A 26,748-nucleotide genomic window follows, 5' to 3' on the forward strand; every position below is an offset into this window, starting at 1 on the left:
GATGGCTTCGGAAACACAGGAAACTGCCTTTCCCCCTGGTGCTGAAGTGTTTCTTTTTCTTTCTCTGTTTTGCTTTTCTTAGCAGAAGGTCCCAGAGGAGCCACCTGCTGTCACATTCAAGGTCATTTTCTGGCACTAGATTACCTGAAATACTTTCTGATACCCAGTCACATTTTAACTTTTTCACCTCCCTCCCCACCCCCATGAACAATCGCAACCTACCCAAACACCACGCAGTGAGATGGCCCATAGCCACTTACAGAGCTACAATAACATGAGATGTAAACACAGTGGTTAGAGGTCTATAAAATCATGAGTAGTGCAGAGAAAGTGACTAAGGAAAAGCTATTTACTTGTTCCCATAACACAAGAATTAGGGGCCACCAAATGAAATTAATGGGCACCAGGTTTAAAACAAATAAAAGGAAGTTCTTCCTCACACAGCGCACAGTCAACCTGTGGAACTCCTTGCCTGAGGAGGTTGTGAAGGCTAGGACTATAACAGGGTTTAAAAGAGAACTGGATAAATTCATGGAAGTTAAGTCCATGAATGGCTATTAGCTAGGATGGGTAAGGAATGGTGTCCCTAGCCTCTGTTTGTCAGAGGGTGGAGATGGATGGCGGGAGACAGATCACTTGATCATTGCCTGTTAGGTTCACTCCCTCTGGGGCACCTGGCGTTGGCCGCTGTTGGCAGACAGGATACTGGGCTGGATGGACCTTTGCTCTGACCCAGTATGGCCGTTCTTATGTTCTTAGCCAAAGAATACACTTTGTGACTTGAAAGAAAACCACACCTATGTAGCTCAGCTCTGCCGGCATGGTACTATTTAAAAGGGAGCACGCATGAAGATTTATGGCATTTAGAAGACACCTTTAATACTTAACATCTGAGCGATTGTTGGGGCACTTTGGAGGCTCTTGTGGCTGCAAAACAATCAGCTGCTGGCTGCATTTGAGAAATGCTGTTCTGGAGTCTAAATGAACAAGGCCTTCCCTTAGCCACATGCTGGGGAAATGAGGTAAGACTCCTTCTCATGAGATCACTCCCTCTCAGCTGCAGAGAAAAGCTTGACAACGTAACCCTGAGTTTAAAAGGTTCAAAAGCAGATGGCACATACGGAGTTTAAACGAGACACACTTATTGCTTGAGGGCCCCACTGCCTGATTTTGAGATCTTGGCTTGTTCAAGTAGGTGTGAGTTGTATAAGTGTCACTTCTAGGAGTCTCATTTTGAGCCCCTTTCGAGTGCGGTCTCTTTTCCCATCTTTCAAGGTTTCTTCCCCACTTTGAACTCTAAGGTACAAATGTGGGGACCTGCATGAAAACCTCCTAAGCTTACTTTACCAGCTTAGGTTAAAACTTCCCCAAGGTACAAACTATTTGACCCTTGGACTTCCACTGCCACCACCAAACGTTTAACCGGCTTTCTGGGAAAGTGTTGTTTGGAAACGTCTTTCCCCCCAAAATCCTCCCCAAAACCTTGCACCCCACTTCCTGGGGAACGTTTGGTAAAAATCCTCACCAATTTGCATAGGTGACCACAGACCCAAGCCCTTGGATCTTAGAACAATGACAAAAGGATTCAGTTCTTGAAAAGAAACATTTTAATAGAAGAAACAGTAAAAAGAAAAGGATCACCTCTGTAAGATCAGGACGGTAAATACCATACAGGGTAATTAGATTCAAAACATAGAGAATCCCTCTAGGCAAAACCTTAGGTTACAAAAAGACACACGGACAGGAATATTCATTCTATTCAGCTCAACATATTTTATCAGCCATTTAAAGAAATCATAAGCTAACGCATATCTAGCTAGATTACTTACTAAGTTCTAAGACTCCATTCCTGTTCTGTCCCTGGCAAAAGCCTCACCCAGACAGACACAGACCCCTTTGATGTTCTGCCTCTTTCCAGCTTTTGAAAGTATCTTGTCTCCTCATTGGTCATTTTGGTCAGGTGCCAGCGAGGTTATCCTAGCTTCTTAACCCTTTACACGTGAAAGGATTTTTCCTCTGGCCAGGAGGGATTTTAAAGGTGTGTACCCTTCCCTTTATATTTATGACACCATCACATACACCTCAGGTTTGCTACAGATCCACCGTCTTCCCATGTAGCACCGTGAGCTGCTGACCCCTTTCTCGTCGTTCAGATACGCACAGTCACCTCCTCCTCTTAAGTGAAACCTGCCACACAGAAGCCAGGGAGCTGCAGTCAGGCAGAGGCCGGGCATTTCACACCAGTCCCAGCCAGGGGAGCCATTCTCCACAGTGCAGGCCTGAGTGCGGAGCAGCTACTCTCCCAGCCCCTCAGGAGCAGAGCTCAGGACAGCGGGGGCTTTGCAGAACCGCTGACTGTTCCTGACCCTCTATGCTGAGCAGCCCACAGGGGTGCTGAAGAATGGACAGTCCCCAGCAGGACAGAGAGAATTTGTTAGACTGATTGTCAAAAGGGACCGGCCCTCTAACAAGAGGGGCAGACCATCACCAGAACCAGACGACTGAGCAGGAAAAGCGGGGGACAGGAAGGATCTCGCCTCCTTGAAACACATGGAGCAGAACCAAGATGACACTGAAAGAAGAAATTGCATTCAGGGGTTTCCTTCTCCGTTGATCTATAACTCTTGAGCTTTCCATTGGGCATGGGGGAAAAAGAGAGTGTTGAAGAAGTTCCTTTGTGAAAGCATGTGTTCCTTGTTTGTAACCCTCACGTAAGTCTCCCAGAGTTCATCTGGTGTGGAGGGTGGAGCTCTAGGGACAACATGCCTCTCGGGAGATTTGGGAGGGTTCAGCACTGGTTTTGGATCCTACAGCAGCTGATCTGCAGGGTCCCACATCCTAAGGAGCATACCAGACAGGGAGTCTGTACCCCAGGAGAATGCCACAGAGGCTCGAACTCAGGACAGTGTCTGGTAGCTCTTCAGACCCAGTGAGGCTGGAAGCAGGTGGGATCCAAAGGTTGGGTCCAATACAGCAGAATGGGGACTGTCCATTGGGGAGCCCTGACCCAGCGCCAAAAGAGCCTGATTTTTCAAAGTACTGAAGTAACCCAGACCAGAGAAGTGGGGGGGGTCTCCATCCCCCTCTAATGGCTGGCCTGCAAAAGAGCTTTATCAATCGGGGGGGAGTTTCAGTTAAAGAAGTGGATTCTTTCGCTCCTATGGCAGAGGCTCATGCTTCTACTGCTGAAGTCCCAGGGTTCAAGCAGCGCTGGTTTTGTGATCACACTTGGAGCCCACTGAAACCCATCGCGGGGTGTTGGGCAGCCATCACTACTGTACCCCGTTCCCGTGGGAGCCCCAGGCGTCCAGCACCTGTGAACCGCAGGCTCCTTTAACATCGGTGCCTTGTTGCGGATTCAGAGGCCTCACCAGCCAAGTCACTCAAACCTGCCGGCTGCAATCCCCAGCGGGACCTGCACCTGCCATGCAGTGCTCGGCATGCTGCCCTCTCCAGCAGCCACTGTTAACCTGAGCTCCCTGCTGCCTCCTTTCCCCAGGGCGGGTCAGACACCCCAGGGACCTTGCTGAAGAGGGCTGGGGGAGAACAGCGAGTGTCCCAGCTGAAATCCCAGCGCGCAGCGAGGGCATCTCTGGCTATGGCGGGCTCTGTCTCCGGCCCAGCACCGTGCTGCGGGGAGGAGCCGAGAGTTCAGGGACACGCCGGCTCCCATCGGTCTCCGATACACGCAGGACGCGAACGGACCAGGGTCGTGTCTGGTGGTTTCACTAGCACTGAATGGTGGATCTACCTGAGCTCAAACCGCTCAGACACCAGAATCCCCAAGCCCAGGGAATTAGTCCAGAGGGGTGAGAGAGACTCACAGGTGGTTGAATTTGGTGCCATTGGCCCATTTCCAGGGCTGACCCTGCTCCCTCCAGAGGCCGATCCAGTGGTCATAGACACCCTTATGGCGCAGCAGGAACGCCTTAAAGAAAGCTGAGGGACAGCAGGTATCAGCCCCACCTCCCATGCTCCCCCCCCCACCGCCCCTCCAGGGCTCTGTGCTGCAGAGAATCCCAGTCACATATTGAAGGGTGCTCAGTTTATTTTCAGGGGGGATTTTCCCCTCCCTCTTGCAAAGCACAAGATCCCCCGGGCAGTCTTAACCCTCCCACCGCACACAGCAGCCCCACCCCGGTGCTCCCAGTTACCCACACCCCAAGTCCCCCTGAGCTGGGGGCAGCTGTTGGGTCTGAGCTCTCTGCAGAGACGGCTCTTCTCACAGAGCAGCCACCGCTCACCCCAGCAAGGCAGGAGGAGGGAGGGAGGCAAGCTGAAGTGGGAGGGGTCAATGTGAAAGGATCCCCTCCTCCCCCGCCTCCTCAGCTGGCTGCTCCTTTCCCATCCCCACAACAGGAGCACTGGCTGGGTTCTCAGTCCCACTCCAGCAGCCAGCAGGCCAGGAGATGCTTGAGCCAGCCCTGCCCTAGACAGAAGCTGTCTCCCTATTTGGGGAGGGGGGCAGCGGAGAATGGGCAATCCCTGTGATCACACACAGGCAGTAGGGCCCTGGGCCCAGCCAGGGCTGGCGTTCAGCGGCTGGAAGTTCATTCACTCCGGCCTCCCAGCACGGGAGGGCTCACAGCTGCTCTTCACCCCATGGGGCAGAGCCCAGGTCCTGCTGCAGCAGCCATCCCTGTGCCCAGATTAGTGTCTGGCAACTCGAGAGTCTCTCACCGTTTCCTGATCACTGTCGATCCCAGCCAGGGAGGCACCCGGGGCAGAGCAGCGGCTTCGGCTGTCGGTCCAGCTCCCTTCCGTCTCTGAGAAATAGTAGCATTTCCCTCGGTATCCTTTCCAGCCGTCCGGGCACGAGGGGCTCGCAGGGGGGCACAGATCAGCTGATGAAAGCTGAGAGGTCAGCGCTGAGAATGAGACAGTCACATGGAGGGTAAGAATTGCAACGAGAATTGGGCATTTGACTGGTACAAAAATTGGTCAACTGACCAGTCAAATCTGTCAAAGAGTGGTCAGATATTTTAAAATACCAATTTATCAGAATTGGTTACCTCCCGCCAGGAAGAAAAAAGAGCAAGACGTCATTGTCTCCAGTAGGTTTAGCTTTCGATAGATATGGATCTACCTAATTTTTTAAAAAATGTACTTCACTGAGTTATTTTAGCTCAGAAAAAAAAGGCAAAACAATGAAACCAAGTTCTGGAAAACACCAGTGAGGCTCCAAGACGCAATCCGAAAGGCAGGCTGCCTCCTACCCCCAGGGCTCTCGCTGGAGCATTTGACTGCTGCCAAACAGGCAGTCAATTGACCGGCTTGCCAAGCCCATTGGGACCCCCAGCTGGGGCTGGTCCACTGCAATCAGATGCAGGGGGACGGAGACGTTTGTCACTGTAAATTTGCCTGGCAAGAAGGATTCCAGGGACACTCCCAGCCTGCGAGGGACTGACACAGCTCAGAGCATTTCACCCCAGGCACAAGATCAACAGCTGGACGTTCAACCTAGCAACAAACAGCAGGTGAACAACTGAGAAGAACGTGGGAACTTTCACTCAGGGACATGAAAGCCACAAGGGGGCGCCAGAAACCACAGCCACGGGAAGTGACCTGTTGCACTGTGGGCCAGGAATGATGGAACTTAATTCGCCTCCTACCTGCAGACTTTTCTCTCCCCAAACACAGCAGCAAGAAAGGCACTTTCTGGAAGCCCTCACGGCTGTGTAACCCTTTCAGAGCCATGAAAGAGCAGCAGTGGGGTCACCCATAAGTGACACCAAAGAGGATTTGAAAGGCCTGTCTAGTTGAGAGGAGTTGGACTCAAACCCCTCCAGATGTTTTCGAGCACGTCACTTTTGTTTGCACCACAGTAACTCGGTAGCTGGTTTTCAAGCCTTCCCATGTGGCTGGCGCTCAGCGAGGAACAGACACTCTAAGTTGGGAAGAGTTAGGAAACGTGGCAGCGGTGATCAGAAAGCGAGCATGTGTTCACCTCACTCACAAGGCATGTCTGACCCTGTAGATTTCACTGTCCAGTGCACGGTAGCCCACACCCCTGCCCTACTGAACTGAGCAGAGAAGTCAGTGACTAACAGTTGATGGCACAGGCTGTCTCCACCATCCATCTCCAGCTCAGATGCCACATGTTCTGCAGAGCTCCCTGCACCTGCAGGTGTGTAACCAACCTTAAGCTCACAGATTCCCACCTTACACAGCGAGAACCAATGCTGCCCATTGCAACAGCCTGCCATTACAGCAGGGAGCTGGGATTCAGGGCGCATCTGTATCCGAGCAATCTGCACCAGTATAATCACAGTGACGCAGTGACATCAGGGCAAACACCTCCTGGAGATGCGCTGGAGCAGTGCGGCTCGCTCTGGTAACTTCCTGCAGCAAACTGCACCAAGGCAAGCTCCTTTGTGCACCAGTGCAGTGCGTCTGCTTTAGCGGTTTGCACCAATTCAACTACACGGACGTCATGACATCAGCACAGAGGATTCCTAATGCAGACGGACCTGGATTCAATCCCCTCTGCCAGCTGCTAAACCCTCCTGGGGCCCAGTGATCGGATCCCAGGACAATAGAGAAATCCCACCCCCGACATTCCCCAGCACGCCCTGCCCCTGACAACGGGGGGATACAACAGGGTTCATGTTCACCGGAAACAGACGCCCTCTGCATGAGCACACGCTGTCTGTGCAGCCCGGGGGAGTGAATGGTGCTAAGGGACACTTCATGGCCAAGCTCAGCGATTGGGGGGTTTCCACACTGCGCTGGTGGAGGGGTCTTGACTTAATTCTATGGCTCATTTCAATAACACGGCAGCACCTGCCGCCCGGCCACAGGCGTGACCTGAAGATCCAGGAAGGCCAAGCTGGTAACCTCAGAGTAACACAGGGAAGGCAAAGGGCTCAGGGTTGCACTGCATCCTGTCCCACTGGACACCCTGGTCAGGGACTGCTTCATGGCGCGTGGCAAAGGTGACTTGGGTCCAAAGTGCTCAGACATGGGCTGGGGGGGCTAATGTCAGTCAGATCGTCCTGACACAGAGAGTGCCCAGGTGCAGGGGTCTGGGAGGAAGATCCCCCAGGAATCCTCTGCCCCAGGGGCAGAAGCCGGACAGGCCGGGAGGAGAGAGTGAGTGTGGCAGGTCACGGGGGAATGGGATGGGTGGAGATCATAGATGGAGGGGAAGGGAGCGGGGCGGAAGCTGGGAACTCACCTGCCAGAGCAATGATGGCAGCAATCAACGCAGACCATACAACTATCACTGCAACCACAACTCTACAGGTTGGACTTTTCTTGCAGTTCCAAGGAGGGTCTGAAACAGAAAGACCCGTCAGGCAGGGCTGGGAGGACACGTCTCACTGACAGCACCGGGGCTGGAGCTGCCCTGCAACATGCACCGTTCTTGTCTAGTTTTTGTAAAGCTCTCCAACACCACTTTCTACAAACCATTACCCTCTGATCCCACTGAGGGTTTCCAAAAGTTAGTGCCTGTCTCACCCACCGCAACCTGCAAGGTCTCGTGCCAGCAAAGGGAAGCTGCTCCCAGATCTGGAGCTGCATTCGCATGTCCTGAGGGCTGTCCTGCACCATGGTCACTACGGGCAGGTAGGTCATCAACCTCCATCTCTGTCCCAGCTGCAGGATGGCCTCTGGTTCCTGCTCCCTCAGGCACCTGGAGATACTGAAAAAGGGGTGGGGTTGGCAGAACAGGAGAACACCCCATGAGGTTAAGAAATGGCAGTGAGAGCCTTTTCCCTCCCTGGGAGATTATGGTGTCCCTCTGTGGGGACTCCCTTCCTGGCAGATGCTAGTGAGCTATTGAAAGAGCTCAGCCTGTTTAGATTATAAAAAAGATTGGGTGGTGACATCATAGAAGTGTTGAAGTGACTTCATGGAGAGAAAATATTGGGTATTAAAGGGCTCATTAATCTATCAGAGAAAAGCATAACAAGACCCAGTGGCTGGAAACTCAAAAGAGACCAATTCGTATTAGAAAGAGGGCACACATATTCAACAGTGAGGACGAATCACCAAAGGAAGAAACTAGAAAGGGAAGTGGTGGGAATTCCCCACCTCTTGATGTCTTCTAATGAAGACTAGATGCCTTTCTGGAACGTGTGTAGTCAAAAATTAGCTCCTATGCTCTACAGAAAGCATGTGATATGCAGGGGGTCAGATGACACGCTCTAATGGTCTCTTCTGTCCATAAAGTCTGCTAATTGATGAAAAATGAGCCTAGCATGGGGAGAAGCCTCTGATGTTTTACTGTGTTCGGCTTGAGCCCACAATGAACGCTCATTGAGAGGGGTGATCCAGGGGAAGCAGCTCAAACATCCAATGTGGCTGGACAGGGGCAGGACATCAGCACTGCAGGGGAGGGGTGGGTGTGGCAGTGACATCACAAGGGCCTTTGGCAGGACCTCAGCCTATTGGACAAAGGTGGTAGGGAGGCGATGACCTCACAGAGAGATCTTGACATCAGCCAGGCAGGACAGGGGTGCAGGACAGGGGCCACCTCGGAGATCCCTGTGGCTTTGCTTCAGCACGTCTCCTTCTCGAGGTCTCTCCTAGAGGACTGAGAGAGCATTCACTTTCACATTCGTGAGCGCAAGGAGGACCCTCTTCGGAGTTTTCTCCTTTTCTTTTAGTGGTTTTGCTCGAAAACAGACGTCCCTGTATAGAAGGTAAGAGCCTCGGAGAGGTTTGGAACCTGTTCAGTCTGATCCATCAGGTGTCGGCTGATTTTTAGGAATGGAAAACACTAGATTGCGGGGGCAGCATTTTATTTCCGACCTAAGACTTTGTCCCTTAGAATTACTGGGGACATTGGGGTTTCTCCTTTTTGTTTTCCCTTTTCCTGTCTCTCCCTCCTTTCTCGTCTTCTCTTGCATCTTTGTCCTTTTCCCCTGCTTTCCTTTCACCACCAGGACCTGTCTGTGCGTGTGGAGTTGGGGACGGAGGGAGGGAGGGGGGGTTGCACTCCAACTCTCATTGCGGGAGGCCCTCCCAAAGACATGTGGCTGGAATAGTGCTCTAAGAGTGACTCCCTCCGGTGGTGACCCGGGACATCTGGTGAGAACTCTCAGCTTTCTGCTTCTCAGAGTCTCAATGCTGATTGGGGGAGTTTGGGGCTATTGTGAGGGAGGAGGCTCAGGTCCTTGTGACCCTCTTTTAAGACCAAGGAAATAGGGCGTAACCAAACATGTATTTGATTGCACTTGCCGCTTTTCTCCATTCATTGTCTTGGAGTAATTCACGATTCTCTCTCTAATGGGCTAGTTCTTCTAAAATACTTACTAAAGAATTAGGTTTTAATAAAGCCAAATGCAACCCCATACCTCCAGTAACAAAGGAGTCAGGCGGCACCCTACAGAATTGGGGACAATCCGCTGGAAAGCAGTGACCCTGAAAAGGATTTTGGGGTCATAGTGGACAAGCTGTTCAACATGAGCTGTCAATGTGAAACTGTGTTAAAAAAGGTTAAAGCCATTCTTGGCTGGATAGAGTAGTGAGGATGGAAAGGGAAGTGAAAGAGCATTGGTGAGACTGATGTTGGAATGTTGAATCCAGTTCTTGTGTCCACATTTTGAATATTATGTTAAAACAATTGGAGAGGGTGCAGAAAAGATTCATAACTGAGTGATGGGGATGATGCCCTATTATGAGACATTGAAAAAGCTCAATCTGCTTAGTATATACAAGAGAAGAATGAGAAGTGAGTTGCTTGACTTCATGGAGAGAAAATGTTGAGTATAAAAGGGCTCTTTTATGTCTCAGAGAAAGGCATGACAAAACCCCATGGATGGAAGCAGAAATCAGAAAAAGGATAATGACAATAAGACCCAGATTTGTAAGAGGGTGGTGTTAGGGGGCTTATTCCTTCACCCACTTACTTCCCTGGTCCTTCTCACATGAACAGAGAGCAACAATACCCGAAGTCCAAAGGTGCAAACAATTCGATGTTTATTGGGGTGAACTTCCAGCAAGCATGATTCCAGTTTCCTTCCTTAGTATCCTCCTTCCCAGCTCTGACACCACAGAGCCTTACACCTATGTCCCTGTTCCGATTCCTGCCCTTAGCCAAGCATGATTCCAACTTCCTTACTCCCATTCCCTGTTCCCATTTCCCCCTTTAGCAAAACATGATTCCAATTTTCTTACCCCCATTCCCTGTTCCCATCTCCCCCTTTAGCAAAACATGATTCCAATTTTCTTACCCCCATTCCCTGTTCCCATCTCACACACCCACATGCCCACCCCCACCCACCCCCCATTGACTACAGATTATATAGTAAAACTTGAGTTCTGCTTAGCTATACCTTAACCAATCATTTTCCTGAAATTTAACTAACCAATCCTAACATATTGTAACATGATTATGTAACCAATTATATCCCACCACCTCAATTAGTTTACACCTAGCAAAATTAATTATACAGCAGACAGGAACAATCACAGAACCAGACAGAGATTATACAGACAAACAACAGCAAAGTGGGAACTATAATGACAAAACAATACAGAAGTGAGGATTTCACATCCCAGCTATTGATAAGTGAGTTCTTGCCAGACAGGATGCTATCAAACTAAGTTTCCTTTCACATTTTCTAGGCACTTCCCTTTCTCTGGAGGTGATAGGAATACAATCCTGTCCTGATACTGCCTAACAGCCCAATAGCACCTTATTTCAATGTGACTAGTTTGGAATGTGAGGATGTGACCGTTCGCTTCCCAGTTTATGGCTGCCTCTGCTGCTTAGCCAAAGGCCTTAGCCTAAGAACAGGGCCTCAGACTGTCACAGTAAGAGAAGGCCCTTACACCAGCAGACAGTGATTTTGATTCTTTCTTTTATACCTCTATCACTAGCCAAGTGATAAGAATACACCTAAATTCTTAGAGTATAGGCCTTTGCAGACAGGCCTGAATATCTATATCCTAACAGGTGGTTTGTCATTGGCACAAAGTACCAAGAGAAATGATGGCTTCTCCATCTCTTGATCTCTTCGAATAAAGACTAGATGCCTTTCTGGAAAATGTTTGAGTAAAAGAAAAGCCCAGCTCTTCTGACATACAGGAGGCCTTAGGATACGCAGGGGATCAGATTAAATGCTCGAATGGTTCCTTCTGGCCATAAAGTCAACTAACTTGTGAAAACCTAATTGCGGCCTGGGGAAGAACTTCTGTGTTCTACTATGTAGTCGGTGTCACCCCACAAGGAAGTGACATTGAGTGGGGTGATCCAGGGGAAGCGGCTGAAACATCCAATGTAGCTGGACAGGGGCAGGACATCAGCACTGCAGGGGAGTGGTGGGTGTGGCAGTGACATCACAAGAGCCTTTGGCAGGACCTCAGCCTATTGGACAAAGGTGGTGGGGAGGCGATGACCTCACAGAGAGAACTTGACATCAGCCAGGCAGGACAGGGGTGCAGGACAGGGGCAAGCTCGGAGATCCCTGTGGCTTTGCTTCAGCACGTCTCCTTCTCGAGGTCTCTCCTGGAGGACTGAGAGAGCATTCACTTGCACGTACGTGAGCGCAAGGAGGACCCTCTTTGGAGTTTTCTCCTTTTCTTTTAGTGGATTTGCTCGAAAACAGACGTCCCTGTATAGAAGGTAAGAGCCTCGGAGAGGTTTGGAACCTGTTCAGTCTGATCCATCAGGTGCTGGCTGATTTTTAGGAAAGGAAAACATTAGATTGTGGGGGCAGTATTTTATTTCCGACCTAGGATTTTGTCCCTTAGAATTACTGGGGACATTGGGGTTTCTCCTTTTTGTTTTCCCTTTTCCTCTGTCCCTCCTACCTTTCTCTTCTTGCTTCCTTTGTCCTTTTCCTCTGCTCTCCTCCCACCACCAGGAGCTCTGTGTGTGGAGCGGGGTCCGGGGGGGTTGTGGGAGGCCCTCACAGAGAGGGGAGACTGGACTAGTGCTCCGAGAGTGATCCCCTCGGTGGTGACCGGGGCCATTCTTTGGGCTATTTAATGAGAACCCTTAGCCTCCCACCCCTCAAAGTCTCAACCTTGATTGGCTGAGGAGGGGGCTATTGACAGGGAGGAAACTCTGGTCTTTGTTGTTCTCTTTTATGACCAAGCAAATAAGTCACAATCAGTTATACGTTTGACCAATGTGGATGCTGCTCTCCATTCATTGTCTCGGAGCAGTTCATGATCCTCTCGAACATTCCAGTTCTTCTGAAATAATTGCTGAATAATTACTATGAACAATTGTTGGTCTGTAGCTCATTTGAGAGCAATTCTGCTACTGACTGGCTGCATCAGCTAAGACAAGTCCCTGCTCCTTTCTCAGCCTTCGTTTCTCCTTCTGTCAAGAATGAATAACAATCCTCTCCCACTTACCTCACCATGGGTGGATGCTGGGGATCCACTGAACAGTGTCACTCGGAGCAGTGCAGACTGGGGGGTGTCCTATCACACTGAGCCATATCAGATTATAACCTAATATTCAATTTGATTTGTATTTTATTGTTTTGGAATTGTGAAAAGCAGCAACTACTTAGCTCAGAGTGAAGCATCTCATCCAATTTTCTAGAGCATAGTGTCTCCCCTTTGTGTATGATGAGACAGTTGAATGCACTGTGACGGACAGGAGATGCTCTTGTTTTGCAAATAGATATTTTTGCAAAGAATTTCCATCCTACTTGTTATGATTTCAAGAAACAAAGTGGTTTCCTTTGAATGGATTTTCTGACAGAAAAAGGTTTCCATGAAAATGTTCACCCCTTATTTCCTGGGCCTTATCCCTGCCTCTGGGGGGTTGTTGTCTGTTAGTTAGAACAGGAATCAGGACAGTTGTCTTCTCTTTCTGGCTCCGTCACCGCTTCGCTGTGTGACACCTTGGGTAGGTCCAATGGGAACAGGGTCAATTCTCTAACTCCAGGCAGCAGGAAGCCTGGGTGAGATAAGGGATGTTAAGGCCATCTGCGAAGGAGAAAGGGATGTTTCCAGGTGCTGAATGTCAAGAACTCTAAACTTTGCTAAAATGGATAGTCTCGAGAAACAAGAACTAGTTGGGGCCAAACTTTAACCATTGTCTTCTATAAAGCCCATTCAGGAATGTGAGTCCCAGAGAGCCATAGAGAGGGGGAGCAACTTGCCCAAAGTCCCACAGATCAGGAGGCAGCAATGGAAGCAGGAGTGACACTCTCTCTCAAAGGCAGGGGGACCAGACATTAGGGCCTGGTTGCAATTGCCAGCTGTGGGAGGGAGTGTGCGGCAGTGGTCAGTGAAGGGGTCCATCCATGGCTCTGACACTCGGTGTGACCCTGTGGTCGCAGCTGAGGCCCGTTTGCCGTCAGTAGGGTTGGGGTCCCATGGCTACAGCCCAGTGGGTTTGGGAGGCTCCAGGAAGGTGAGTAAAGTGCTGGGATGTCAGGATCCCGGAGGCGCTGTCACCTCCGCCCTAGGGCCGTGTTCTGCACCCCCTGCTGCTGGCTGAGTTTCTCCGTCCCTTGGCAATCAGACAGACTCTTGTTTTCACAGCCAGTCGATCGCCCTCGTGTCATCACCCTGCCTGCTGGCTGGGCAGGGTAACTCCTGAGGTCACCACCCTCTCCAGCCTGCCTTGGGCTTGGAGAGTGAGGAGGAGGGTGAGGGACGTCTGCTGACCCTGAACATCCGCCATCCATTGTACCATCACTGAGAGCACGTGAGTGGCATTCGGGTTCCTCGGTGTCTTCCCCTCTCTGTCTGGGGGAGAGACTATCTCCAAAGGGGGATTTCATTTGCAAACAGCCCCCAAGAGCCCCTCACTCTTAGGCCAGGCAGGGGCTTCTCCAGAGCCGTCTCCAGTGTGTTTGGAAAGGTTCCAGCAATGGGGCTTCCCAGCCCTTCCCCTCCCAGCCCTTCCCTCCCAACCCTTCCCCAGGCTGAGAGTCTCTGAGGTGAGCCAGACCCTGTGAGCTGCTGAGCCTGGAAATCAATGGGGAATGAGGAGGGCTCTGTGCTTCCTGTGCCGAGGGCCTTTGTGACTTTGATGTGAGGAATGATTTCCCAGGAGAAGTCCGGACTCCTGGCTTCTGTTCCTTCTCTAGCCTGGGTGGGAGAGTGGCCTGGGACGACAGGAGGGGACTGCTTCTCCAGAGTAACCGATGGTCTTTGGGACTGACCGCATTGCTGGAAAAGGATGAGACTTCCTGGCTATTGCAGCAGCAGGGATTACGAGGGGGAACGTTGGGAGCGGATCATGCAATGAACTCCTGCCCGTGTGTGTAGATGGCATTCCCTGCACTCCTGTGCGGGCAGAGGGGGCGGCTGTGGTTGGAGGAGGGAGGAGGAGGGACGGAAAAGGCCCAGGAGTGAAAGGCTGCCTTGAGCCCAGTCTCACCCCTGCTCCCCGCTCGGTTCCAGGATGGCCAGGCTCCTGCGGATGTTGCGGAGGAAGGCTCTGCAGGTGGCCCCAGAGCCTGAGGGAAGCATCTGCCGTCTTCCCAAGGGGCAGAGCAACCCCTGCATCCCTGCTGGTGGGGAAGCAGCTCCCGTCCAGGCCAGACGGCGGAAGTGCCCGGCCTTCTGGAAAAGGACCCCGGCTCCCGGCGCAGGCGCCGAGCTGGGGGAGGCCCCGACCAGGCCCCAATGGAGCTGGCCCAGGCTGCGGTTTCGCAGACAGGACCCAGCCCAGGAGGGGCGCCGGGCAGGGTGGCTCTGGGGCTTGTTGTGTGGGCAGCAGCGGCCCCAGGAGCCCAGACCTCGTTCCCATCAGGAGGCATCGCCCTGCCCGGTCTCTGAGGACCTTCCAGCCCCTGCAGGCCAGGAGGGGGAAGGTCCCTGTCCCAGCACCGGCAGCTCAGCCTGGGACAGCGGCAGCACCTGGGCATCTGGCAGCAGCCAGGCCAATGGAGGCCACTGCTTTGTTCCAGGTGAGGAGCCTGGCTGGGCTGAGGGAGGGCTGAGGACGGGATGTGAACACCCTGGGCCCAGATGCTCTCCCAGGGATACGGGGGGGGGGTCCCAGCCCAGGTGTCTGGCCTGAGCCCCGCGAACCCCACGGACAGCAACAGCCATCACACAGCTGCCCCTTCCGCATGGGGACCTGGGGGTGGGGGCGTGAAGAGCTGCTGCCACTTTGGTCCTTGCTGCTCCAGGGCCGGGGGAATCGGCACCTCCCCTGGAGTCCTGGCCAGTGGAGGGGGGGTTCTTCTCTGGGCTTCTGCAGCTGTTGGGGGCTGAAGGCATCCCTGAGAGGGAGGTTTGGGGCCCCATCTGCCCTGGGTGCCTTAGGTGGGAAGGGGGGTCTTGAATCCTGCTCTGCCCACCACGCCCCTGTCCTTCCCTCCCTGGTGCAGGGACCCCCCTGGATTCGGAGCAGGAGGAAGGGGTGGACGTGGCCAAAGATGAAGCTGCTCTCAAGGTCATCCGAGAGCAGCTCCAGTGCAGAGATAAGGTACAAATGTTCCCCACTGGGCTGGAACCAAGATTGTCCTGTCCCTTCCCAGCATCCCCACCCCCTGCTGAGGGTCTTGTGCCTCCTGATCCACCACCCCCAATGGGGCCCTTTTACATCCATGATGTGGGACCCCCAAGATGGGGGTGTCCCACAACAGCCAAAGTCATCTCCCCCCACAGGCACTGTCCCAGTTCCTGATCCTGCTTGTGTAGGAGTGGTGGGGGATTTGGACAATAGGCGGGTCCCCACAATCCCCCATTGAGGCCTGAGCCCTGGAGCTGGTGTGGGTGGGGCAGGAAGGTCCCTCATTAACAGGTTGTCTCTCGCTATACCCCACTCCCGGTGGGTACAGGATGAGGGGCAGCAGCTCCTGTTCCTTCAGGCCATCTACCCCGCATGTCTGGCTGCACGGGAGAGAGGGGAGGACACGCTGGAGCCGCGCTGCTGCAAGGCGGCTGTGGTGAAGAGGATCGTGGTGAGTGAGACACGCCATACGGCAGCTGGAGGGAGGGGGAGAATTGTGGGGCTGGGGGGCAGCTGAGAGTGGGGGACAAGGAATCTCATGGTCCCAGCTCAGTCGTCGGGATGGGGCTGAATGGGGGCAGTTTTGACAGGGAGGAGGAGAGAAGGGGATTGGGAGTGAGCTGGGCAGGAATCCGAGAAGGGGGACAAGTCGGATGGGCAGGAAGGAATTGGAGGAGCGGGAGGTGGTGGGGGATCCTGCTGGCCATGTGGGGCACTGGCTGTGTCATCTCCTCACTGGGAGGCGTCAGTCGGGCCTGAATCTCACACGCTCCTTTGTCTCTTTCACGTCTCACAGGAGCTCATCGAGGAGCTTCCCGATGACTCGTCACCCAGCGCCGTCCTCGCCCACTCCCTGGCTGCAGTGGGCTACCTCTGGTACTGAGACAGCCCCACCCCCCCACCCTGCCGGCTCCCCTCACCCCAGTGCTGCTCAGGCCCAAGGCTGGGAGTCACCATCACTGTCCCTCCCAAGTCACCTCCCAAGAGTGGCGCCTCTGGCAGAGATGGTGGGGTGGGGAGGGTCACTCTCTCCTGGCAGGGCTCTTCTTTTCACTCCCATAACATGACAGGGGCCTTGGGGAGGGGCTCATTCCCGGGCTCCGATACAGGAGGGGCAGCAGGCTCCAGGGAACAGCAGCTATTCCTGTCCTGCCACTGTCTGTCTGGGACACCTTGGCCTTGTCATTCCCTAGCGAAGTGCCTCAGTTTCCATTCTCGCCAGACTGTGCCTCTATCCCTGTGGCTTGGTGTCTGTGTTGGCGACAGTCCCACCCAGTACTGCACAGTCTAATAGCAGCTCCTCTCTCTTGCCAGCACCATGAAACCTGCCCTGGAGCCAGCCCTAGAGACCCACCTCTTGCGAGCTGCCCTTCACTCCGTCTTCACCCTGGGCACGGAGAAGGACACCACCAGCATCCAGGTACCTCCTCCTCCATCTTCCTCCTCTTCCAGAGTAGTCCTTGGTCCCTACTCCCTTGATTCGCTGGAGCTCCAGATTTAGGGGTGGGGTAGTGGAGATGGAACAAGCTGCAGGCTTGGATCCTTCCCTCCAGCAGGGAAGAGATTACCCCTCCCTGGGGGATTTTTCTTTCTTTCTTTCTTTCTTTCTTTCTTTCTTTCTTTCTTTCTTTCTTTCCTAAGCCGTGTTTGGCCCAGAAGCCCAGGTTCCATCCATAGCAACTTGGCTGTTTCCTACTCTTCTGCCTACAAGGCCCTCTGCAGAGACCTGCTAAGCTCATGGATTAAAGGTCCAGGGGTCATCAATTCTTGCAAATTGCCTGCAGTGGGATGTGAAGGAGAGAGGCCAGGAGATGTGTTTGGGAGTCTCCCCAGTGCTTCCCAGAGACCCCTCTTCCCATCCTGTGGCAGGTGTAGGCCCAGGTTCCCTAACTCTGACCCATGCTTTGCAGACTCTGCAGAAAGTCATCGCAGAGGTCCTGGATGCCATGCTGGGGAACCTGCTGGCAGAGTCCCCAGACACAGACAGGCTCCACTTCATCTTGGAGGTGAGCCCCATTTCACCGTAACTCTTTGGGGGACTGGTAAGGAGAAACTGGAAGATCCATTTTCTACTCTGTCCTCCTAGCTGGGTCCCCAGTGGGCCGTCCTTGGTTGGTGGGTCAGTGCAATGTAGTGTCAGGTCCTTCCTTCTTGAGGAACAGAGGAAGGAGCTGGGACTCCAAGCCAGAGCTCTGCCTGGTTCTGCTGAGCACTAAGCACAGGGCTCCTGGCTGTCTTGGGGAGAGAGAGTCTGAAAATCCACCCTTCCCCCTCCCCTCCAACACACAGAGCCCATGAGATTAGGGAGCTACTTCTCAGAGAAGAGGCACATGCTCCTTCCTAGAGAAACAGGAGGGCCCCAGGGAATCAGCCCTTCCCTCTGATCTGCTCTGAAATTCCTGGGGGGATTGTGCTCTCAGTCACTCCCTACTTCCCCCCAAGGATTTGCATAGCAGGGAAGGGCCGAGGGTTCAGTCTTCTTTCTGGTGAACTGTTCAGGAATCAGGAATTCTGGGAGGATGGGACCAGCCCCTAGATTGTCCCAATCTAGAGAGATGCGGAGAAGTTGTGACCTGAAGGGTACAAGCTGCATCCTGGGGGAAAGAATCCCCTTCTAAAGCTCTGCCATCAAGGACTCAGCTATTTCCCCCTGCGCAGAATGTCTCAGGCCCCTGGGGCTGGAGGCGTGGGGGGCTCATTTGTAAAGCAGGAGCAGCTGGCCACTGAGTCTGACCTGCCTCCTTTCCCCACAGCATGTCAACCTCTGGGTCGTGTCCAGGGTGTCGCAGGAGCGAGCCAGGGCCATCAGGAGCAGCACAGCCCTGCTGAGATACACAGTCACTCTCCCTGAGTTTGACGTAAGTGAGCTCCGAGCCCAGCTTGCTGGCTCCAGGCGGAGGCGGGCTGGCTCCAGCGGGCTGCAGGATCTGCTGCTGCTGCCGGGGCTGTGGCTTAGGAGGGTTCTTCATGGGGAGGCAGAGTCAGAGCAGGACTGAGCTAGCTTGAGTCAAGTTCTTCTTGTCCTGGTTCAGTGTTGACCCTGGGCCTTTAAGGGGACCATGCTCCAGCCCCTGCTTGGCATCCCGGGCTCCCTTGGCAGCAGAGCAAATGAAGGTTCGATCTCAAGCTCCTCTCCCCCAGCATCTCCTGTAGAGGGGCTAAGGGGAAGGAGCCCTCTGGCCCAGGGCAGACAGGGAGCTGAGAGGAAAATGCTGATGGAGTCCCCTCTGCTCTCTCTTCCATTAGATCTCAGCCGAGTTCCCTCAGATGGGTCGCCATGTGGCCCAGCTGGCTCTATTTGTCAGCGATCCAGACAAGGACATCAGCCGGCAGGCCAGGGAGGGGACTTACCGGCTCTACCAACTGCTGCTCCAACAGAAGGGTAAGGAACCCAGCTGGGACACGGAACCCAATAGGGGACTGAGAGTGACCATATGTTGATAATGGGACCCTAGACCATTTCTCTCAGACTGACCCCAGCCGGAGGACAAGTCTCTCTCTGCCTCTGTTCTTCTCCATTCCACTGTGCAGCCACCAATGGGATTGGAAGGACACAGAAACTGCAACCAGAATGAGGAGAAAAGTCGCTCTCTCTCTCTCTCTCTCTTCCAGGTCTGACCATACATGACGTGGAGGATCTCTGGTGCTATGACTGGCACCAGGACAGAAGGCTCTTAGGCTACAAGAATACAGCCAGAGTGGGGGAGGTAAGGGCACTGTGCCAGGGCATGACACAGCTCAGGGAGTGTAGCTGGCTGGGTTCCCTGCAGTGGAGGCCTCCTGAAGACAGGAAAAGAGCCTGCTCCTTATTTCCAGCTCACAGTTCCTCATCCAGCAACCAGTGGGACACGCTGGTGCCAAAGGTCCCACACTGGGACTGGGCCAGGAGTCTCCTTGTTCTTGTCAGGCTGCAGGTTGGATTCCCCTTGAAGAAACCAAGGAGCTGCAGAGGCCATTCCCAGCGAGGAGAGAAATCACTAAGCTGCGGGGAAGAGACCTTTGGTCTGTCAGCTCCAACCCCCTCCTCCCCTCAACAACACACGCACACTCCTCTAGCCGCTGAGGTGCAGGAGATCTCTCTGCTGGAAGCAAGACAGAGTCCCCTGTCGTCTCTGTGCCCTGCACCGCAGAGTGGGCCTGCTCACACACATTAGAGATCCATTTCCAGCCCATCCTGGCCCCTGCCATAAATTGCCTTCCCGAAAGAGCCACTGAAGGCTTTGGTCCCTCAGCATCTGCGACCTTTTAATAAAGGGGCTTCCATGAGCCCTGGGACCCTGAAAGCCTCCTGGGGAATGAACTGCCTTGGCCACAGCAGCTCTCTTCCCCGCCCTTTCGGGCACTAGACGCCATTGTACCGCCAGGACTTGGAGGCTGGCTCTGGGCAATCTACTCGAGCCTCATGTCCTCTTGGTTTTAGGTCTTTGAAAAATTCTTCTCCGTCGGGCAGAGAAGATCCTTCGTACAGACAGCATTGCTGGCCATCCACGACCCCCTGCTGCGTGTCAGCCAGGCTGGGCTGGTGCTGGTCTACTCCCTCCTGGGGGAAGCCCAGCAACTGATGGGGGACACGGTAAGCAGCTGCAATTGACTCAGAAGCTTGGGGTGGGACCCAGGGCCTCATTCCCATCCTCTCGCCATTTGCTGGCCTGGTAGCAAGGAGCCTAGTGGGGACTTCTGGCCTTCATGGACTTCTGTTCTTAGGATGTGGTGCTCTGCTATCACTCCTGGGAAGGACAGGAGAGTCCCCTAAGTGCCCTCTGGGAACCTTTCCTGCCCCACAGAGCTGCACCCATTTCCCCATGGCCTAGTGTCCATGTCACCCCAGCCACCATCGAGAGTTGCTCCCATCCCTGGCAGCCTGGGAGGCCAAGGACTGACTGGTGATGGTGACTGACTGAGGCACATGGGTGTGGAAAGCTGGTCTTGCTGCTGGTAGGGCCTGACCCGCTCTCGAGAGATTGGGAGGATTCAGTCGTCAGGGGCTGCTGACCTGCCCCATTCACCAGGGCTGCCATCCTGTGGTTTCAGGTTTTGTCACTGGGGTGTCTTGGGGAAAGGTCTCAAGCTCTCCCCATTCCACTTCACTGCTGCCAGAATCCCTCCCACCCCCCGCCACCCTTCTAGAGCCCCCTCCCTGCCCTACCTGGGTGGGGATGGAGGTAGGGGTGGAAGAGAGGGTCCTCCGAACTTGAGCGGTGTCCCCAGGTGGGTTGGAGGTGGAACAGCTGTCAGGGGCACTGATGGGGAAGTGGCAGGAGCTCACCCTACAAGGAGGGGGTTTGGCACTGAAGGTCACTAGAGAGGACAGCAAGCCTCCATCCTGGGGGTCAGGAGGGTGAATCTACCACTCAGACATGAGCAGCTGCTGCGTGGAAATGATGGTGCTGGTTCCAGGTGCCCTTCATCCTCCCTGATTCCTGGGGAGTGTCTCAGTCTCTGACATGTTCTCGTTCCCCTGCAGCATGAGGATGTCACAGCCAAGGTCATGGGCCAGCTTCACATGATTCGGCACTTGCACCAGATGCCCGAGGCGCTGCAAGGGCTGTGGCTCATCTGATGCTCTTCAAGGTTCCCCTCCCTGTTCAGCAAGTCCCGCTCCCTGCTGCAGGTACTGCTGTGTCTCACTATAAATGGGGGACTAGTGGAAGCAGAAATGGAGGCCCCTGGCACTCACAGGAACTCTCTCCCCTCTCTGTGGAGCTGTGTCCTTCCCACGGCCCCCCAGATACCTTCATCTGGGGCAGGAGCTCTTTCCCTCACACCCATATCCCTCCCCTCTTTCCTTGATCTCACCCCCATCCCATTTCCCATGCTCCCAGGCAGAGATCTTCCTGCCCCATATGGCGCAGAAGGACCTTTGCGTCAGGGCTACAGACTGTCTGCCCAACTGAAGCTCAGGAAGCTCCACCTTTGAGGAGGTGAGGATGGGACAGAGGCTCCGGGCTAGCTTCATCTCCTGCCCTTTATTCTTCCTTTGGCCCTTCTCTGGGCTCTCAGAGTCTGACATGAAGAGGAGCCTCCTCCCCCCGTGTCTTCTAGGTCCTGGGGTGTGTGACAGCCTCCCAGATGGGTGCAAGCAGTAGTAGTTCTCAAAGAGGCCTAGAGGGAAGAGCCCACTCCCTCTTGGAGGTAAGAGCCATTGACTTCTTTGGGCAAAATGGGTTTCTTGGGGGAGAAATGGGATCCCTGCTGCATAGCCTGGGTGGGAGCTTCCCCCATCCCTGGGACAGAGACATCTTCATCAGTGTGCCACCCTTTTTTTTTCCAAGCAGGAGGCTCCCCAGAGAACTCCTCCTCAAACCTGTTCTCCTGGGAGCGTTTCTGGGAGGAGGCTCCCGTCCCTCAGTCTCCAACTCCATCATGCAGTCTCTTTCACCTAACATCTCCGCTCTCCAGCTCCACTTGCCGCAGCAGGACAAACGGACCTTCAGCTCGTAGGGAACAGACTCTGACCTCCTTCTGATCAGCAATGGGGTTTCACCATCCCCTCAGCAAACCTGTCAGCCGGGCTGGACCGGATTTAAAGGAGGAGGGTATCTAACAGGGTGGCTTGGCCTATGGCTGCCTAGCCTGGGGCTAGGCCAAATTGATGACCAAGTGAGCCCCACCTGAGGGGAAACAAGGGAAAACAGCAGCAAAAGTCCAGAAGCAGAGCGAGCTGTTCAGGAGATGGCCTTGGGCCAAACCCTGGAGTCCAGGGTAGGACTGGCTTCTCTCACTGTCCCTAAGGAAGGGGACATAGAAGACCATAGAAACCCAAGAAGGGCAGGCCGAACCGAAATCAGGCTGAGGAAGAACTCCCCACGAGGGTGGAAGGCCTTGTTTCTGTTCAAGACATTTTGGGACTTTGTTTGCAAAGAGCACGACCCAGGAAGGAGTGGAGTAAAGGACAGTCACCTGGTTGGAGGGCTGAGTTCCCAGCCAACAAACTGCAAGAGTGAGTATGAGCGGGGTTGCTAGCCCAGCGAGAAAGCAATGACACAAGGCCTGGCCAGCATCTAGCAGTGAGTGAACTCTGGTACACACCCAAAGTGGCCGTGTTTAGAGCCCTGGGTAGGCTCTTCTGTGGGAATTTCCCATGGGTCAGTGGGGCCGGAATCTCTCCTGCTCCTTTGGTTTCTTGTGCTTCCCACAAGATGTCTGGTGAACTGCCCTTGGACTCTGGGCCCAGCACCGCTCAGAAATTATTCGCTACCTTCAGAGAGACAGGGCACAGCTCAGCCTGTTGGGTAGGCTGGAGAATCACACTTCACTCGAACACACAACACTGAGGTGGTTTGGGAAGTATAGTAACAAAGAAGAGATTTAAGTGATACTAAGCAAGAGAAAGAGACAAATTTCAAAGAGAGAAACAAAACACAACACACTTTGTAGTGACTAAAACTGAATCTTAACAAGTCACACTCTTTGCCTTAGCAGTTTCCAGACTAACATCTCAGCTTTCCTAACAGACCTTCTTTGATGTCCCTGTAGGGTAGAAAACTTCTCTGTCGAATCCGCTGATTTGATTGCTTCGTCTTCTGGTTTCAGACCCTCTGTTATCCTTCTGGGGTGCCTGGACCCTGATTGTAACATCTCTCTGGCCCAGCCTCTTAAAAAGATGTGTGCTGCAGCCAGCCCAGCGCAGGGAGCAGTGGGGACAGATGATCTCCTCCTGTCAGACCAAGCAACAGGGGTCCCATTGAGGCTTAGATGGAAGATCCCAGGCATCTCCTGGAGGTAAGAACCGTCCACTCTTCTGGGCACTTGGGGCTGTTGCAACAAAGAGGGGGCTCCTGTTCCATAGCCTATTTGTCCTCATGACTGTGTTTTTTTCTTCTCAGAGGATGCGCCCGGGACCCTGGAGACTGTTTCGTGCAGGAGGTTTGAGCAGGGAGAGATCACTCACTGTCCTGACCCCTGGGTCATTAACCCGGGTCTGCAGGGTTCCTGGGAGCAGCCACCCTCCAGCACGCCACCTGGAAGCCTACGAAAAACTGCTTACCTAGGACTGACGAAGTCCAGACCCAGTTTGAAGCTCCTATTGGCAGAGTCCCAGAGCAGCTAATCGGCCCCCGGGACCTCCTTAAACCAGCAGCAGGAACAAGAAGCTGTCTGAACAGCCGAGAACCTCCCCGGCTCTGGACCGTGTGTTGGCTGTTCCTGCTCCCACTCCCCAGGCTTGATTTCCTGGTATCTGGACTCAGGGTGACTCACCTGACTTGAGGTTCTGAACACAATTTGGTCTTTTGCTTCTGCTCTTCCAGTGTCCTGACCCAGCTGACTCTCGACTCCTGTCTTGTGAGTGTGGACTCTGCCTCTGACCACTAGGTCTGGCTGCCCATGACCCGGCCATGACAATGACTTTTCTACAATTCCTCCAATGCCCTTTTCTGCTCTCCAGCTCTGCTCTCCCAGCAAGACACACCGATGCCTTGGCTCCCAGAGTCCTGCTTACCTGCTAGTCAAGGGCTCATGGGGAGTGTTTGTCTTGCCCCCTCCCCCACCACAGCTGCTTGTCCTCGGGGACTCTCCCTAGCGCAGAGGAGAATCCGTCCTGGCAGCAATTCAGGAAGTCACAGAAGGATGGTCTGCTCAGCTCTCTCTGCAATGCCACTGCCCGAGACCATTACGAGTGGGTGCCCAGTGACTGTGCCGGCAGCTCCTTGAGAGACTCCTGGGGGCAGGGTAGTCGTGTTTCACGATGACCGCGGGAAGCCATGCGAAGAGTGCGGCATTGAGGAGACTCTCCTGCTGTCCCAAAGGGTTTCTGTTCTCCTGCACGGTCAGACCATGGGGCCAGGTTGCAGAATGGGGAAGAGCTGTTTGGTGACGAGTCCGAGGATTCACCATACAGGTGGCAGCAGCTGCAGATCCTGAAGTCCCTGTGGTCGGGTTACCATGCGTCCGGAGTTTCCCGGACATGTCCGGCTTTTTGTGTTTTAAATTGCCCTCAGGGAGGAATTGGTAAAACTCTCCAAAGGGCCGGGATTTCCCTCCCAATGCAGCACTCTGGGGGCGCAGGGGGAGCTGCGCGCTCTGTGGGGGAGCACGGCACTGTGTCTGGCTCCGCACCCCAGACACACTGCTCTGAGCAGCAGGGTACGGGGGCCGGGGGGGCTGGAGAAGGGGCATGGGGTCCCAAGGGACAGTCAGGAGACAGGGAGCAGGAGGGGTTGGATGGATGAGGGGTTCTGGGGGGAGCCTGTCAGGGGGTGGGCATATGAAAAGGGTGTCGGGGGAGTCAAGGGACAGGGAGCGGGAGGGGTTGGACGGGGCAGAGGTTCGGGGGGGAGTCAGGGGCAGGGAGCAGGGGGGATTAGATGGGTTGGGGGTTCTGCGGGGGCAGTCAGGGGACAGGGAGTGGTTGGATGGGTGTGGGAGAGCCGGGGGTCTGTCAGGGGGTGGGGGTGTGGATAGGGGGCAGGGCAGACAGTGGAAAGGTAGGGGCTGGAGTTCTAGGGGGGCAGTTAGGGTGGAGGGGTCTAAGGAGGGGGCAGTTGGAGACAGGGAGTAGGAAGGCTTAGATAGAGGGCAGGGTCCTGGGAGGGGGCGATCAGGGGACAAGGAGCAGGGGGGTTGGATGGGTTGGCGGTTGTGTGGGAGGCAGTCAGGGGGCAGGAAGTGGGAGGGAGTAGATAGGTGGCAGGGCTACCATTCTCCCCCCCCCCCCCGGAGTGTCCTCTTTTTTGAAAGTTCAAATATGGTATCCCTACCCTATGGGCCCAGCCTCCACTCCTGAGAGTTCAGGCGAACCTCCCCCTGTTCTCAGGGAGGCTTTGGCTTTGGCGGCTGGGCCTGCCTGCCGAGACAGAGGACTCAGTGTTTCCATTAGGCTGCTCAGTTGCCAATGCAGCCACCCAAAGACGTGAAGAATGGAAGCGAAAGAGCAAAGCTGGACCCTCCGCTGATCTCCTGCAATCAAGTGAGCCCAGCCTGGGAGAGACGAGAGAAAGCTTCAAGGTGGCTGGTGGCTGCATGGAGCCAGGGGAGGAGAAATAAATAGTTCATGATGAATCCTACGGGCTTTGTCTTGTGTGGTGAAGGGTTTAAAATGGGTCTAGTTACTATCACATTCAACTTTACAATCGCTGTGTCTGATTGAAGGGCAGGTCTAGAAAGTTCAGAGGTCGCTCGAGGAGCTTCAAGTCTCAGTTTCTGTCCCTATTGCCTGCTTTGACCAGCTGATCTCAACCCAACACCGCCCTCAGGTGGTCGCAGTGGTGAGCTTTTCCCTCTTTTTCTGGATTCACCGCCGGCATGGGGACAGGATCCATGTGGCCAAGGAAATGGAGAGGCATGGGGGTCACTTGCAGAGGCATGCAGAGAACTTGCAGAGTTGCCTGTTCATGCAGTTCCTATGGGGGAAGCACGGTAGGGTACCGTGTACTCCGGGGCACCATTTCCAATTTTGGTGGTGGCGGGGAGGATAATTTCACCATGATTCCAGGGGCTACTTAGGCACCTGAAAACTCTAGTGTTTTGACAGATAACTTAGCAATGAGCTGACAGGAACAATTGCCAGACTGCTTTCTGGGGAAGACAGAAGAATGGATCCAGGGAATGGTTCTGTAGCTCTGAGCTGTTTGGACACTTTCAGGGAACATTCCCGATGCAAGACAGAGATCCCCAAAGTTATCCTGGGTAACCCTGAGAGACTTATGGAAAACTAGCAGATCCCACATCTCTGCTGTCACTTTGCACGGACAAACTCGGACTGTCCGAACCTGTTCATGTATTTTACCTGCTTTAACCTCTCAAGAACTTTCACATATAAAAGAAAGAAAATTAAATAAATGACATAGGTACACCGATATAGGGCCGTAGTGTAAAGCCGATCTCAGAGTTGTCCCATTGAAATGGAATTATTCACAGCAGTAATTAAAGTTAAACATGCACATAAGTGTTTCCAGGCCCAAGATTAAGGCCACAGCTTATGAGAGGTGCAGATGCAAGAAGAGAAGAGCTGTGCAAAAACTGAAATGCCACTTGGAACCTGGCCCAAACAATGCATCATGAAAAATAAACTCATCTTGTTATACAGTAACAGAGCTGGTTCAAAAGGGTTTTACACTGACAATGCAACCTTTGAACTAAAAATGCCACTTTGGATTACATTGATCATTTGAAAAAAGTTACCTCTTTAAAAAAAACATTTTGGATTTCTCTGCCCACTTGAGAGAGAACATGGAGTTTTTCCCACCAAAACGAAACAAAAATTTGATCATTAAAAACATTTCCAAATAAGTTTGGAAGAATATGGGGGGGGAGTGGTTTCTTCTTCAATTTTCATGACCCTCTCCACCCTCCCTATTTTTGACCAGTTCTAATTGTGAATAAATGTCTGTCTGTACATGAATGATAAATATGTCTGCTACTGA

At 53.6% G+C, this 26,748-nt stretch overlaps 2 protein-coding genes across 7 annotated transcripts in view; both read right to left on the minus strand.

The window, feature by feature from the left end:
- BTNL2 (butyrophilin like 2) overlaps positions 1 to 26,748 on the minus strand; it is a 1,264,829-nt gene that overhangs the window by 277,070 nt on the left and 961,011 nt on the right. The gene's annotated exons all lie outside the window — the stretch shown is intronic.
- LOC144929336 (C-type lectin domain family 2 member D-like) overlaps positions 1 to 26,748 on the minus strand; it is a 124,425-nt gene that overhangs the window by 45,785 nt on the left and 51,892 nt on the right. Inside the window, exons 2-3 of the mRNA XM_078848645.1 lie at positions 4,681 to 4,868; positions 3,825 to 3,928 (exon numbers count right to left, since the gene is read on the minus strand). Coding sequence (XP_078704771.1) covers positions 3,825 to 3,928; positions 4,681 to 4,868 — 292 coding nt within the window. The remainder of the gene's footprint in view (positions 1 to 3,824; positions 3,929 to 4,680; positions 4,869 to 26,748) is intronic.

This window comes from Lepidochelys kempii, chromosome 14 (assembly GCF_965140285.1).
Source record: "Lepidochelys kempii isolate rLepKem1 chromosome 14, rLepKem1.hap1, whole genome shotgun sequence".
In the NCBI taxonomy this organism is placed as follows: domain Eukaryota; kingdom Metazoa; phylum Chordata; order Testudines; family Cheloniidae; genus Lepidochelys; species Lepidochelys kempii.